We start from the raw sequence: 14651 nt of genomic DNA on the forward strand, positions 1-14651 counted from the left end.
TGAGATTTCCCAAGCTGCTTTTTTTTTTCCCCCTGTAGATTCTTCCTCTGTTACAGACTGTCCTGTATAGAGGCATCTAGATTTAATTGTAATATCTTTTCCAGTAGCATGAGATTTGCTTCTTAGAAAATGTACACTAATTCTTGCTAAAGATATAGCATACTTGATTAGTATTTCAATGCAAATAAAGTTTGGGAAAAGTCTGTAACAGCCCTTCTGTCAGTGTGGGTAAGAGAAATATTTCATCAAGTTATTTTGGTGGCAGCAGATCTTACTTTCATTCCTGGCTGGGCACAATGGATGGGGATTGCAGATTTTGAGAGATTTTAGCCTTCTCTTTGTTTGCAGTCAAGCACAATGCCTTGAAACATTTCCCAGTTTTCAGAACTTTCTTCCAGAAGCAATCTGGGCAGTCTGAAAGTGCTTCATAGCCTTTGCAAGACAGAGCACAAGGAGATCAAGTAAGTTCCCGTGGATAATCTCTCAAGCTTCAGCAGGAGGGATGTTTCCTCTCCTGTCAGTTACTCAGTGGGTAACATTGGAGAGCTCAGTGCACCATTTTTCATTCGATTTCTTCAGCATGTTGGAGAAGCTCAGCTGCACAGCATTGACTTTGTATTGCAGTACCCAAACTGCTGTTGTTCTCCAGCTCCTCAAGCATGTGTGTAGGCTTGTGTCCACTGTGCATACATGACTTGATTTTCGTATTTGATGTTGAGCTCGAGAGTTTTGTTTTGTTCTGGTAGGATTTTTCCAAATTATCCTTTCTGGAAAAATAGAAACAGCACTGATGGCCTGTGTAGGATGAGGGAATTAAAGATAGAGAAATATCTCTGGAGTGATTTACCATTGTCCCTTACTGCTGCAGCAAGGCACGCTGGTGGATAGGGACATTTTCCCCTTCTCCTTGCAGATGCAGTCATCTGACTTCCAGCAGTCAGCTAGAAAAAGTGAGAAATGCAGTGGAGGAGCATGGTAGACTTCATTAAAATCCTTTCCCCTCACAGCTTTGCCTTAATGTCTTTGTTGGCCCTGAGTATCTCTGTGCTGTAAAGCTTGTCTAATTCTGGGAATACATTATGGCCTATGATGATTACTATTGATGTAGTCATCAGCAAAAAAACCTGCTAATATTTTTATAATCACAGTCTTGTGCTGTGTAAATAGAAGCCATGAGAGGTGCCTCGCAGCTACAAGCTCAAAAGCGCCGTCGTCCTGACCTCTGTGTTGCCAGCAGTATGTGATGCGTTGAGGCCAGATGCTAGCTTTAGGGGCTACTGACGTTCAGGTCAGAAACAATGAAATGTCCCATTACAAAATATGTGAAAGTTATTCAGGTTTTTTAGAAAGTAAGTAAATTATATAGATTTGCATGAAATCTGGTAGCAGACGTTTTGTTTCTGAATATGGTTGTGTGGTGCTGAAACTAACCAGGCTGGGAGTGGGAGGAATATAAGGGTAATATTTGAGATGTTTGGGATCAGCAGTGCCCCACCGCTGATCTGGCTTTGTGTCTGTCTGTTGTCATTCTGCTAGACATTTGTCACCCAGCTTTGAGAACTTAGGATCGTTTCTAGCCTTGTTCCATCTGTGGCTGCCAACAATCACTTAAATAGGATTCTGGTTCTTTATATAGAGCTTTAAGTCCAAACATGAGGCTCTCACAGACCTTTGTTAGAACTCCTGCTCTCAGTCAAGGCCTTCATTGAGTACCTCTCTTTCTTGGGTGCTCTTTGAGCAGAGGCTCACTGCAGGGATGTCACTGGAGCCACCAGCATGACAGAAGCAGAGCCCACATTCTTCATTTCAAAGGATCTCCATAGAACACCAGTCCTCCCCTGTGTTGTTTCGTGTTTTAAAGCCAAGTTTCTAGAAGCCCTGCTTTCTTGAGAGGTTCTGTCTGCCAGGCCTGGCCCAGGAGCTGTGTTAGTTCAGACTGTATGCATCCTTTCCTCAGCCCATCTACTGCCTTGGTTTGGGCTGCAGCTAGAAGTGCTGCTGAGCACAGCTGGTGCACATTCTGGTGTCCTGATCTCACACAGCCGTGGCACAGTCAGAGCAGCACGGCGTGCCCAGCATGACCTGATTCCACAGGAGCGTTCTGCCCGGAGGTAGGCTGCTTGGCTGGGAGTTCAGATTCATTACACAGCTGGCCTGATGGATACAGGAGTGATGGAAGATGGACTGAAAAAGGCTTTTATGGACCTCGTGAAATGCCAAGGCTGTTAACCTTGTGTATAAAGATATTGGGAGCAATCTTCCTACCTGAGATGATGTGTTTTAATATTTCCAGCAATTATTCACATTGGGTTGACTCATTCTTCAAAAGCAGGTTTGTGAAGCATCAGCAAGTTTGCGTTCACTCAGCTGTTGCAGCTCTTGTCTCCCTTTTTCTCTGGAGCAAAAAATAATTCAGAAGTAACTCATTCAGGTGGGAAATGACAACAGTCATTTCATTCAGAGAATGCTCTGTTTGCAGTTTCCTTACAATCCGCTCTGCAGCCTTGCAGGTTGGAATACATCTCCATTGAATCATGGAACATCTGGCATAGCATCCAGCAATGAGTCTGGATGAACTGTAGGGGTAGCATCCGTAGTTTGAGGTGTTGCAGTAAGACTGGTATGCTCCTCTGTGTGTTCGGTCGGGCATCACTTGACAACTTGATTTAATCCTCTGACTGTTGTGTTTGCTTGGTGCTCTGAGTAAAGGTGGGAGGTGGCATTGGTGTAACCAGGCTTCTGTACTTACACTCATCCAGATAAATATAGTTACTCTGTTGAGTGTAGTGATCATCTGAGAGAAAAATTTGTCTATGTAATAAACCTTAAGGATTTGCTGTTAATTCCCATCCTGTATCAGTTTTCCATGGGGAATCTATCTGGTTGGCACAGTTCCACCCAGAACAAGCAGTTTGCACGTGGCATTTCATAATTTGAGAGGTGAAGCTCTCTTTTTCCAGGCACTATGGGGCTTCTTCATGTGGTGCAGAGTGGCAATGAGAAAACAACAACCAAGCTTCTGGATAAAGATACTCAGTGTCATTTTTATACTGGGATGGGTTTTATCACTAATGCAGGCAGTGGCTCTGCTTTCTAGCTGTGTACTGTACATATGTTTTAACTCATTACTTAACTGAACCTTTGGGCATCTCCAGAGGGCTTTTAATGTAGCCAAGATGAAGTACTTTTCTAGTAAATACGTACAAAAGATGCCACAGCCTGTGCAGGAGACAGATGGTGCAGCAGAATCCTACTTTAGTGATTAACTGAGGTTGGAAATTACTTCCCCATGCTGTGTTCCCCTTGTAGCTGTTGCTGAGCAGCTGAGAGGAGCTCGGACCTCCAAATTCTCACAGCAGCCCCAAAGTGGGACTTAGCAGGTCAGAATCAATCTATCGAGTCCCATCTGACATAAACATCTGAATTAACTGTCATGTGCTGGGGGGTAAGGGAGTCTTTGTGTGGCAGTGATACTGTCACTAAGGCAATAGGCTTTATCCCAGCTCCTTGCAGGGAAAATGTGAAAGCAGGACGTGGTGGGCACCGAAAGGCAGTTGTGGGGCTGAGCAACTTGGGAAGTGATGCTGCTGGGTGAAGAGTGCCATATGACTGCCAAGAGCAGTGTGCTCAGTGTCCTTTAATCCTTTTTTCAAAAAATCCCATGCTGTCTGCTATTTAATGTAGATAGCTTTACAAGGACTGCTGGCCTTTAAATGTAAAATGACAATGTTCTAATGATGTTTGTTTGTTTGTTTGTTTTTTAATGTGAGGCTAAAGGAAGAGTTTGTTGACTTAAGGAATCCATTTCATATGCTTGTAAAGTCGTTCTCCCATCAGCTGCTAACTTGTTGTGGAATGTAATTATGTCAGCAGAGATGAAAAGCTCCTGTGCACAGTGCCCAGGAAGCCACCTTCTCCCCCAGCACCGTGGTTACAGAAGCCAGAGGGACCTTCCTGACCTGCTGCAGCTGCCATCTGCTTCCCAGTGCTGCTTCCCTTTTGTGCGTGTATCCCACTCAGCTTTGAAATCAGTTAGGAATCTTCCTTTCTGTAGTTCCTGCTGCAAAACTGCTTCTTGGAGGTGACCCAATTCCATTTGTGGCTGAAGTTTATTTCTGGTTATTTTATAACATTGCTTCTTGCCCCTTGATCTTAAATGGCTTTTTGCACTCCATAGTATTGGCAAACATGATGTATTTAGCAACTGTAATCTGCTCAATCTTTTTGCAAAGATAAACATGTAAAACATTCCCTGTGCTCAGAGGGGAAGCATCTTTGCAGCATTCTGTTACGAAACCATCAGTCTAGGATTTGTATGACTGGAATTGCATTTGGTATGTTAGATTACTTCTGGGTAATGCTTTGCAGTGGTGCTAATGCTGATGACAGCTGCGTTAAGCTCGTGGCTGGTGGTTAGCGGGTGGCTTGGCACTGAACACCGTTCTGTATACCCCCAGCACTTCACAGTGATGCCACCAGTTTGCAGAAGATTGTCACCAGTGTATTTTTCTTCTCGCATATCACCACATTTCCGTTCTTCCCTTCTCAGGCATCAGATTTTTTATATTCTGTTTTTTCCCTCTCATGTGAAGCTGTTTCTGAACATTGTCTTGGTGCTTTCTGTAATCTCCTCTATTTTGTTGGTTACATAATTATCCTATAGGTTGGGCTTATGGCCACTTGTTGAAAAAGTGTTGGGAACCTTCCTTGGGGATAGGTGGTTCTGATGCCTACTCCTCTGCAGCTGCTCTGTGCCCAGTGCTGCTTCTTGCAGTGGCCTCTGAAAGCACTGTCCCATTTAGCATCAGCCTCACAGGGTACCCACTGCTTTTTTTCCTCTCTCGGTTAAATGAAACAAACGAATGTGGAAAGTTCTCAGTTCTTCTGTCATGTGCTGCCTTCGGTTACCTCCTGTTGAGTTTTATCCTCTTCTGTTGTTTTTTTTCTCTTTATTTTTGTGTTTGAGAATACTTGGACTTCGCAAACTGTTTAAGGCCATCCTTTTTCGTGCTGTCAGATGTCCTTTTTATTCCTTCTTACTCTTTAATATTCCAAATAACATATAGGAGAGCCAGTTTGTGACTGCTGGAGCAAAATGGGCTTGCAAAGCTGGCTAAATTTAGATACTTTATATGAGAAAGAGTTTGAAAAGTGATGGGATTGAAGTATTAGTAACACCTTCACCAGGGAGCTTGTCTGGTTCATGTGGAAGCAGCAGGACCAGAACTGAATTGAATTTTTGGTGATAAATTTTTCCCTTCAGGAGCAGAGTGGGGTGGGATAGACGTTAAATGCAGCTTCCTGGATGCCCATAGGGTGAGAGAAGAGTGGGCACTTCTTATCTAGCGTTGTTGTGGTCTAAAGCTTAGGGGGACTGCTGGAAGGATTGAAGTAGTGGCTGAAAAAGTGATTTTAAGATTACAATTTGGCAATTTCATTTCTATTTCCCCAGCCAAACTACTGTGAAGGAACCTGATTTCTATGATCTTGACATCCTACTTTCAAAATATAGTTCTGATTTGTTGAATATTAGCATGTGTTTCAGAAAATTGTAATTACCATTCCTGCCATCAAATGCATGCATCCTTGCTAAAATAAAATAAGATGAAATATCTCTGGGTGCTAGAAAATTATCTGTGAGAGTGTGCAAGTTGTTTAATTACTTTGTAGCGATAAACCTGTTAGTGCTATCCCAGTGGGATGGGAGTTCTGCATGCTACTGTCATGAAAGTAGCAGCACAAGACAGTTTATGTATTGAGAAATTCTGTTTTAGATGCCAAGCCTGATGGTTTTGGGGGGATGGGGAGGGCTTACCAGCTAGTTGTTAGCCTGCACTCAAGGGCAAACTGGCCAACAAGAAGAAATAAACAGTACCCCTGACCTATATGAGACACTTTTTTTTTAAGCAAAGAATGATAAAATATTTTTGTAAATTTTGAGACTGAAAGGCTGGTCTGTTGGTCTCAGAGCCTGTTTCTTAGCAGTTAAGAATAGTCCTTTCTCTCTCCCATTTAAGACCGTATTATTTTACAGAGAAGTGGGCGGTATCCAGCTTTACCCTGATATTGGCTGACTCCCAGCAAATTCTTACTGATATCAGAAGATGCAAGAAATACCAAGAAATGGTCCTTGAAGAATCTGTTTTGTACCTCCAGTTAATGACTCTCCCCCAAGCCCTGTGGTGCTGGGGGTCTCAGCCTTGCTCACTGTCAGCTTGCTGATGTGGTGACCCTGCAGCCTCGCTGGCACAAGAAGCCTTTGTTTCCCAGCTGCATTTTCCTTTTAAAGCTACTGAACTGCCTTGTGGATTTCTCCCTTCTCAATTTCTCTGGCCGTCGGCCGAGCGCTGAGGGCTCAGTGCTGGGAGCAGCCCTGTCCCCCCCATGGCCCGGTGCTGCCTGCGGTGTTGCCACCGTCAGACCTTGGAGAATGGTGTTTGAACATGGGGTGAATATGGAGTGAAGACATCAGACCTCTGCCGCCTTTTTAGTATTTAGCATGTACAATTTGCTTTGTCTTCCAGCAGCAACGTCCCCTCGAGTTTCCTCTGAGCTGGAGCAGGCCCGGCCCCAGACCAGTGGGGAAGAGGAGCTGCAGCTGCAGTTGGCGCTGGCCATGAGCCGGGAGGTGGCGGAGCAGGTCAGTGCCCGTGTAGGTTTCCCACGTGTTCATGCTTTCATAGTTACAACTACACGCCTCTCTTTGCAATGGCAGCTTGGCTTTGCTCCAGGTGGAATAGGGGGAGAAAAAGAAAAAAAAAAAAAAAAAAAAAAAAAAAAAAAAAAAAAAAAAGGCCTTTTTGGAAGGGTTGCTCTTTTATTCTTTTTGTTTTCTTATCGTTCTTTTAAATCCCTTTTTTTAAAGTAGCTATGGCCTTCTGCTGTTGAGACTAGTGGAAGACGGCAGTCGCTTTGCAAGAAGACTTTGTTGTGTGGGAAGATGTTAATCATCACACTGCTGAAGGTGTTTTCAGTTAGGAAGAACTGAAAACATGACTAGTCCTGAAAGCCTTCATTTAATGGGGCCAGCATATGAAATGCCAGTGAATTCTGATTATAATGAATTTTTGAATGATCTGTTAATTCGGTAAGATCTGTCTGGAACAGAAGGGTGATCTAAGACACAGCTAGGATATATAAATAACTTATTCTAAAATAACTCCTAAACTAGTAGCTCCTAAACTATCATTCTTGCTACATTATTTTGTTAAGTCTCAAGAGGTTCATTCTGAATTTGGAGTAAATGCTGTAATTGTGGGTAAAGTTTATTGCATGTGAATAGAGAATGAAGCTGTTGAATCTCAGCTCTGAGTGGAAATTCACATCTGCCATGCTGAGTGTCCATAATACTTTTCAATGCTTCCTGGAACAAGTGTAGTATACTGCTGTATCTTCACATCAGGATCTCTGTGCTTTGAGAAGGAAGTTATTACCCTGTAAACTTCATTGTTACTAAGCAATGAAGTTAAAGAAAGTACTCATCAGAATACCTCAGTTGAAATAGCTTAAAAAACTGTGAGAGAATTGGCAGTTGTGGAGTAAGTCAACTTCTGAAAGACCAAGTGAAAACACAGCAAAAATATTTGCAATAGTTGAATCTACCACCAATTTGGTAGTTGACAGATGTTAAAAACCTACAAAATACACGTGGAATTGGCTAGATTAACTCACTTGGATTTCTTTGTAGATATATCGGTCGATATATGTAGGTTGCAGAGAGCTGCTGACAAAAGCCAGCAGAAGTAGACTTTAAATCACTACACAATTCAGTGCTGATTTGAATGCAAACATTTCATTTATAGCTCTCCCATTAGGAGTAAAACCACACAAGGGTAGATTTCAAGCAGCAAAACGGACGTTGCAGTGGCAGCACTGCCGGCGCGGGGTCAGGGAGCTCCTGAGCTTTGAGAATCACAGGATGTGATTCTCCTGCTGGGTTCAGATGAGCACAGGCAGTGTGAGGCCGGCGGTGCTGTCCTGGCAGCGGGGCCACGCGCCGGAGGGAGCAGGCAGCACAGTCTAGGCTCATGGTCTATATCAACAGTGTTGATTTCCTTTGCAGGAGGAGCGCCTCAGACGCGGAGATGATCTGAGATTACAGATGGCTCTGGAGGAGAGTCGCAGAGACACAATTAAAATTCCCAAAAAGAAGGAGGTAGTGCCTTCAACTAAGAAATTCCCGGTTACGCTGCCAAAAGCTGAAATACAGTAACACAAAAATAGCTTAATACTGAGCATTTTAATGCTTTTGGGATTGCTTTGTTGTATAGCTTAAAACTTCTTCCACGCGGGTTAAATTTCAAAGTACTGGTCAATGCAGGTGTGTAAAAGGAGAAAAAAAAAATTGCTTCTTCGCTCATGGGTTTGTACTTCAGGTCGGTAATGCTCTTGATTAAAGCTCAGATTGTTCCTGCCCTCAGCATACTACTCTTTTGGACCTAATGGATGCCCTGCCCTCGTCGGCACCGGCCCCACAGAAAACAGAGCCCTGGGGACCTCCTGCTGCTGTTGCAAACCAAACGGATCCTTGGGGAGGACCCACAGTTGCAGCTTCTGCCTCTGACCCATGGCAATCGTTTGGTAAGAATGAACTCTGCCAGAAAGAATGTTTGTCTTAAAAGTGCTTGCCTTTTAATGTTGAACTTTTCCAGGTTTCTCAATAGCAGTGCACAATGTCATGCTTGGTAACAGAAATGGATTAGTCCGTTTTGGTTGCTTCCTGGACTCCAGAGTTAACATTCCTCTTAACTCATTTTCAGGCAGAAACAAATGCAAGTTGCAATCCTTTCCATCTTTGTTAAGCAGCTGAGGTTTCGTGTGCTCATTTTGAATCCTAAGAAAAGGGAGAAGAGTGAAGCTTTTGTCTTCTCTTTGTGCAGCCAAAACAGCTCATCTCACCCTGGGGAGATGCTCATGCTTTGGCTGCTAGTTGTGTCCAGTGTCATGGGTGTAGACTTCTGCCAGCATTTGGTGTAGTATAGTGCTTAAGCAGGATGCTCTGGCTAGGAAAGCTGTAGCTCTGAATTGCCAAGTCTCACTCCTAGGGAAATGGGATGTGTATACCATCAGAATGAAATGGACTAACCTGTTGGAATTTAATTACTTGTTAGACTAAAGAAAAATTGAAATGACTCTTGAATAGTCTCAGTGTCTCACAAGTTTTTGATACTAAATTTGATCTTTCTGAAGGGAAAGATCCTTGTTTCTTGTGTTAAAGGGCAATAATTCCAGGTGCTGCACGTTTGCTGTGTATGTACTTGTTTTGCTGCCTCTGCAGTCTCCCCAAGGATTTACTCCTTTGCTTTGGAAAGCTGATGGTTCCTCACAGCAGATGTTAAACTGTCTGTGGAATCACAGTTGAATCTATTTTTTGGTTGGCTTTGGTTTTCTATTGTGGGGGACAGGGAACAACTCTGCATGTTCTTGTGCAGGAGGATGGTTCTTCCTGAAGACTTACAGCTTAGTTCTGTCAGTTCTGCTTCAGACTGGTGTTTCCAGGAGCTCTGCTATAACATGCTTCAAAGTTGGTTGTGTGAGGAGTCAGCGCGCTTCCCTCCTCAGTCATGACGAGTTTTGAAGTTTAATACTGAAGTGCATTTGTTTTTCTCATGGGGCATTAAAAGCACCCACATGGCTGCTAGGACATAACTGCAGCTCATTGTGTAAGTGCAGTTTGTGACTCCATTGGTGGAAAAACTGCAAGTGCAAAATTAGAACAAGTCAAAGTTTTGGGCGCCAATGTAATGGAAATTTGGTTTAATTTTGCACGATTAAAATACAAACAAAACCCACCTCCCTCCAGTGCTGTAGTCAATGTATCACCCTCTGACAAGATTTTCCTTGCATCAGTTGCAGCTGTAGCATTTCCTCTCAGTGGCTCCCGACTTTATTAACGCCATATAACAACCCCTTGTTCCAGCCTGCTGGTTGCTTGGCTCCCAGGGGCAGTCGTGGAGATGTGAGATTTATGAATTTGACTACTAATAAAAGAGTGACTCATTAAACAGTATTTCTCAAATCCTGCTTGTGCTTTGGCATTTCAGCAGAGATAATGGAAGCTAAGGGAAGGTGTCTTCCTGAGTGCTCTCATTTTGTAAGCTCTCTTTATGAAGGAAGAGACTTTTTTGAAAGCTTCCGTTTATGGGAAGCTCTGCCATTAGCATTTCTTGTGTGGCATCGCTTGTAACTCAGTGCTGAGGGCAGATAAAGGAAATCTAAGTACTGGAGTGGGAATAGTTAGATTTATTTGGAGTATTTCCTGATCTGAAGCTGCAGCAAGGCCGTGCCACCTGTTGATGAAACAAAGACCAATATTGCAAATTGGGTTTTGTACTGCGTGTGCAGTGCAGAACTGTGATAGAAAGGGGTGGGGGTTTGTATGTACTTTTAATATATAAAGCAGTGCTAGTTGTGATTTGAAATCCACGAGGTGGTTAAAAATCCACGAGGTGGTTAAAGGCATCAGCTGTGTACTGCACGGGTAATTCTGTTCTTCTCTTGGATCATACAGTTGTTTGCAGTAATTAAACTATGTTTAATTAATTTAATTAAACTGTGTCCGAATTTCATTGAGAAAGGAAATGAATATTCATCTACTAAAAGAAAGCACAACCAGGTGATATTTTTGTAAAGCAGCACTTTTGTGGAAAAGAATCTGACAGCTGTGCTGTCTGCATCTGGCAGGTCTTGGTTCAACTCTTAAGGTTACGTATTTTGTATCTTTCCCAGAGGCTGTTTAGAAATCTTCTGTGTATGAGTTCATAAGTATCCCCTGTGCTGTGGATTGCTGCAAGTCACATACTCTCTGTTGAGATGGCAAGTTCTGCAGCACAGGCGTGTTCGTTTTCTTGTTGGAACTGCAGGTCTTTTAAAGTTCAGTTTCAAACGGGAGCTTAGTGTTATTCATCTGTCTCCCACTGACTTTAGTTTGCTTATTTCTTCTGCATGTGTAATATAGATGCTGAGACTTGATTGGTGTTCCTAATATTGAATTGCTTCACCTTTTTTGTGTTTAGCATTAGTAGGCAATTATGGCTCATAAATGAGAGTTTGATCTCCTAGGAAAGCTTTCCAGAGTGAACCTGCACTGACTTGTGTTGCTGCTGGCTTTTTTTGCAGGTGCCAAACCAGCTGCTTCTGTTGACCCATGGGCAGCACCAGCAGGATCTGCAACTCAGTCTCTGTCCAAAAATGTTGACCCGTGGGCTCCTGCTCAGCCATCTTCTACTGCAGCAAAATCTTCGGTGGATCCTTGGGGACCAGCACCTGCAAACAAACCCCTCTCTACTTCTGGTGAGCAATTGTTTCATTCCATGTGTGTTTTATTTGAGTGAAAAAGTGAAATCTGAATGACTATTTCTTGTATTGCTTAGTTAAATAATGTGCTGAACAACTTGCAGTGTTGTTCTTTGAGATACACAGGAGTTACTATAGCTAGCAGCAAAAAGAACTTCAGATATGATTAACTTGAAGCTCTGAGTTTGTGCTGCTGCTTTCTTAGTGCTCTCTTACATTCTTCTATCAGTATGTGTGGATGCATGCCGAGCTGTTATGACTGTTGCTGCCGTTGCATTTTTAAATGAGTTTTATTTTTAATTAGACAAGGATTTAATTTCTGGAAATGAATGTTGCTATAATTTTACCTTTCACCGTGATAAATGGCTGTGCAGATGGATGTCTCTGCTGACACAGATTGACAGGTTAAGCAGCTCCACACGCTGAGATTTTTAGAGGTGCAAATTAAAGTTTGCTTCAGACTGAGGGTGTCAGATCTGCTCCTAAACTGTTGCGCAGCAAGAAGGTGCTGATAGAATTGTCTGTTCATGCTCTGTAACTAATGCAGCCTTGATGAGTCTCAGTACCTGGAATTTCCATATTGGCACCATGGCTAAATACATCCGAAATGCGTTTTCTGCCAGTCATTCATCCCAGTGCTTAACCAACAAAGAGTCACAAAGCGGATATTGTGCAAAGTTGTCTAACATACTTTTGCCTTGGCTAAGGAATATAAGTGGATCGTTATGGGATTGTTTAACTGTGGTGATCGTTCTCTTTAAGTGTTTCTGTTATGTAGAATCTTGCTTGTTCTCTTGTTGGTTTTTGTTTTTGTTGTTGTCTTTTTTGTGCTGTTTACAGAGCTGAGGTCTGTACCCCTGTTTGCTTGAAATGTGTTGGAGGTTAAAACTAAATGAAAAGAACATTCTGCTGAATGCAAAAAGAAAAAGCAAAGGGCAAAGCTTTTCAGTAGTGTGATTGCTGCTCATTTAGGTGTGGCTTTCATTCCCCATTTTGAGACAAGGGTGTGTCTACATTTTGAAGATGTTTTGTTTTCATTTGTTACAACTGTTTGCTGAGTGTCAGTGTTTCAGCTAACAGAGCCTCACCATCTCTAGGTGGTACTGGTAACTTTTACTATTGCATTCCTCCTCCTTTTAAGTAAAGTCTGAACTTACAGTGACACTACGTTGGTGTTTAGAAGCATATTCAGAAGTGTATTTTTCTTGATCAACACATTCCAGAGTTCGGGCTGTGAAATTGTTGCTCTCTCTTCTTCCACAGCAATCATTGCCTGCCTGGGCCTCTCTAAGTGCAATAAAAACCCAGCATGCTAAAGTGTGCATTACATTGTGATTAAAAGCACATTGCTGTGAATCATTCAGCTGATAATGTGAGGAGAATTCTCTGCCATTACCCTTCTCCTTGATCCTTCATAAGAGTAGGAGCTCTCTGGCTGCTCTGAGCCGCTGCCCTGGGACCCGACAGAGTGGCTTCCTGGTAATATGAGTGGCTAGAAATTGCTTTCGGTAGGATCAGATGTGTGATGCAATCAAAGATCTGCTAATAACAGAGCTCTCTTGCTGTTTTGAACAGGAAGTACATCTTTTGACCTCTTCAGTAATTTGAATGGTACAGTTAAAGATGATTTTTCTGAATTCGACACACTTCGAACTTCCAAAAAGCCAGGTATGGATTAAATCCTTAGCACGCAGACAATTTGGGTATAGTCTCAAACAACAACTGTGTTTCTTCTCAAATTTTATGTAAAAAAGTGAAACCCCATTGCCTTTCATGTAAGCCAAGATTAAAGCTGGTGATAATGCATCTATAAGGGCTTGTTAACGCTTTGGGCTGTGCGTCAGCTCATGGGGAGTTGGCTTCTGGCCTTGTGAGCCACAGAACTTTACTCTGCAGCCTTTTGCTGGGTCAGCCCAGAAATTTGCTTGGCTTCTGTATTCGTGGCGTCTGATGTGTTTGGAGCATGGTTTGTATGGTTTGTATGGTCACACAGAACTGTGCTGACTAAATTTCTCAGATATGTTAGTTACATGCAATGTGTGATGATGGTAGGAGAATGAGGAAATACGCTTCTATGAATGCTTTAGGGTGGTTTTTTGTTTTTTTGTTTTAAATGTTGTTATTTGATAGTTCCCCACTAAGTAAAAACTGCCAAACCATAGCATGTGTGTGCTTTGGTAATATGTACTATAAGGAAGGTTCTGACTGAAATGCTGGTGACTGAGTCAAACTAGGATGGGCTTCTTCAACACAAGGAGAAAACGTGAGTGAAATCTGGTTACAGAGGGTACAGCAGTGCGGTGTTGCAGGGGCAGAAACGGAAGTTTTTGAGTGTTTTTTTCCTCAGAAATTCCTAGTTGCAACACAGTTACAGGAATATTCACCTGGGCAAATTGGGCTGGGTATTCTGAAGAGCACTGCAACTCTTACTGTAGCTTCTTCCTACTCTCCTAAATAACAGTTAAAGTGTATCTGCTTGCATACAAAGGATGTTGTGTGTACTTGAACCTTTGAAGGTGACCTACATGGATGTTAGATTTTAAAATATTTCCCTTGTCAGAGACCTCAGGGTTTTCTTTGCTTGATGATGTAATCAATGAGATAAGTGTTGTTTATTTCTTTGTGTTGTTACAGCTGAATCGGGTTCCACTTTGCCGTCCCAGCATAGCGGTACCACAAGTCCTGATCTCTTTGATTCCCAACACTCAAGCATGACATCAGGCAAACAGAGCGCAGCTCGGAAAACCCCCGAGTCTTTTTTGGGCCCCAATGCTGCTCTGGTGAACCTGGATTCACTGGTGTCTAAGCCACCGCAACCTGTAACTTCGCTGAATCCATTTTTGGCACCAGGTCTGTTTCTGCACATTCCTTCAGTTATTTTATTTTATCTTTCCTATAGGAAAGCTCTGCATAACTCATTCCCAATTGGTTTAATGTAAGCCGTTTTTGGCTGGTTTTTCTTGATTGTTTCAGCCAGCAGATCATGATTGGGAGCAGAAGGGTGGGACAGCGTGGTTTCTAGGCGTGCTGCTGTTGAAAGCCTAGAGTTTCTACCCCTGTGCCTGCAGCTGATCTTTGGGCTAGCTTTGTTCAAGCAGGCTTTCTTCCAATTTTTCACTTGCTCTCTTGAAAGCATCTGAGTTAGAGGAAGACTTTTGGTTATTAAAAATGTCTGACTGAAACTGACTGATTGTCAGAACAGGTAAGACATGAACGTGTGCCACCAGAGAGTCTGCTGGGAGACTGGTAGGTAGTAGATTCTTGTGGCAAGCTCTTTTCCTACTGGTGCTCAACAAATTAGTATCTCTGACTCCAACTTAGGTTCCAAGTCTATTCTCATGGGCTGCTGGTTAGGC

The 14651-nt window shown here is 42.8% G+C and overlaps 1 protein-coding gene across 3 annotated transcripts in view; it reads left to right on the forward strand.

Annotated features, from left to right (window-relative positions):
• Positions 1-14651, forward strand: part of EPN2 (epsin 2) — a 40127-nt gene that overhangs the window by 20257 nt on the left and 5219 nt on the right. For 2 of the 3 annotated variants that reach the window (XM_042864229.1, XM_042864230.1), the window contains exons 3-8: positions 6525-6640; positions 8063-8155; positions 8421-8580; positions 11119-11292; positions 12871-12963; positions 13930-14145. In XM_042864229.1, coding sequence (XP_042720163.1) covers positions 6525-6640; positions 8063-8155; positions 8421-8580; positions 11119-11292; positions 12871-12963; positions 13930-14145 — 852 coding nt within the window. The remainder of the gene's footprint in view (positions 1-6524; positions 6641-8062; positions 8156-8420; positions 8581-11118; positions 11293-12870; positions 12964-13929; positions 14146-14651) is intronic. The other variant, XM_042864231.1, reaches the window with a different exon arrangement.

This window comes from Lagopus leucura, unplaced genomic scaffold (assembly GCF_019238085.1).
Source record: "Lagopus leucura isolate 7727_CA_CO unplaced genomic scaffold, USGS_WTPT01 Super-Scaffold_760, whole genome shotgun sequence".
Classification (NCBI taxonomy): Eukaryota; Metazoa; Chordata; class Aves; order Galliformes; family Phasianidae; genus Lagopus; species Lagopus leucura.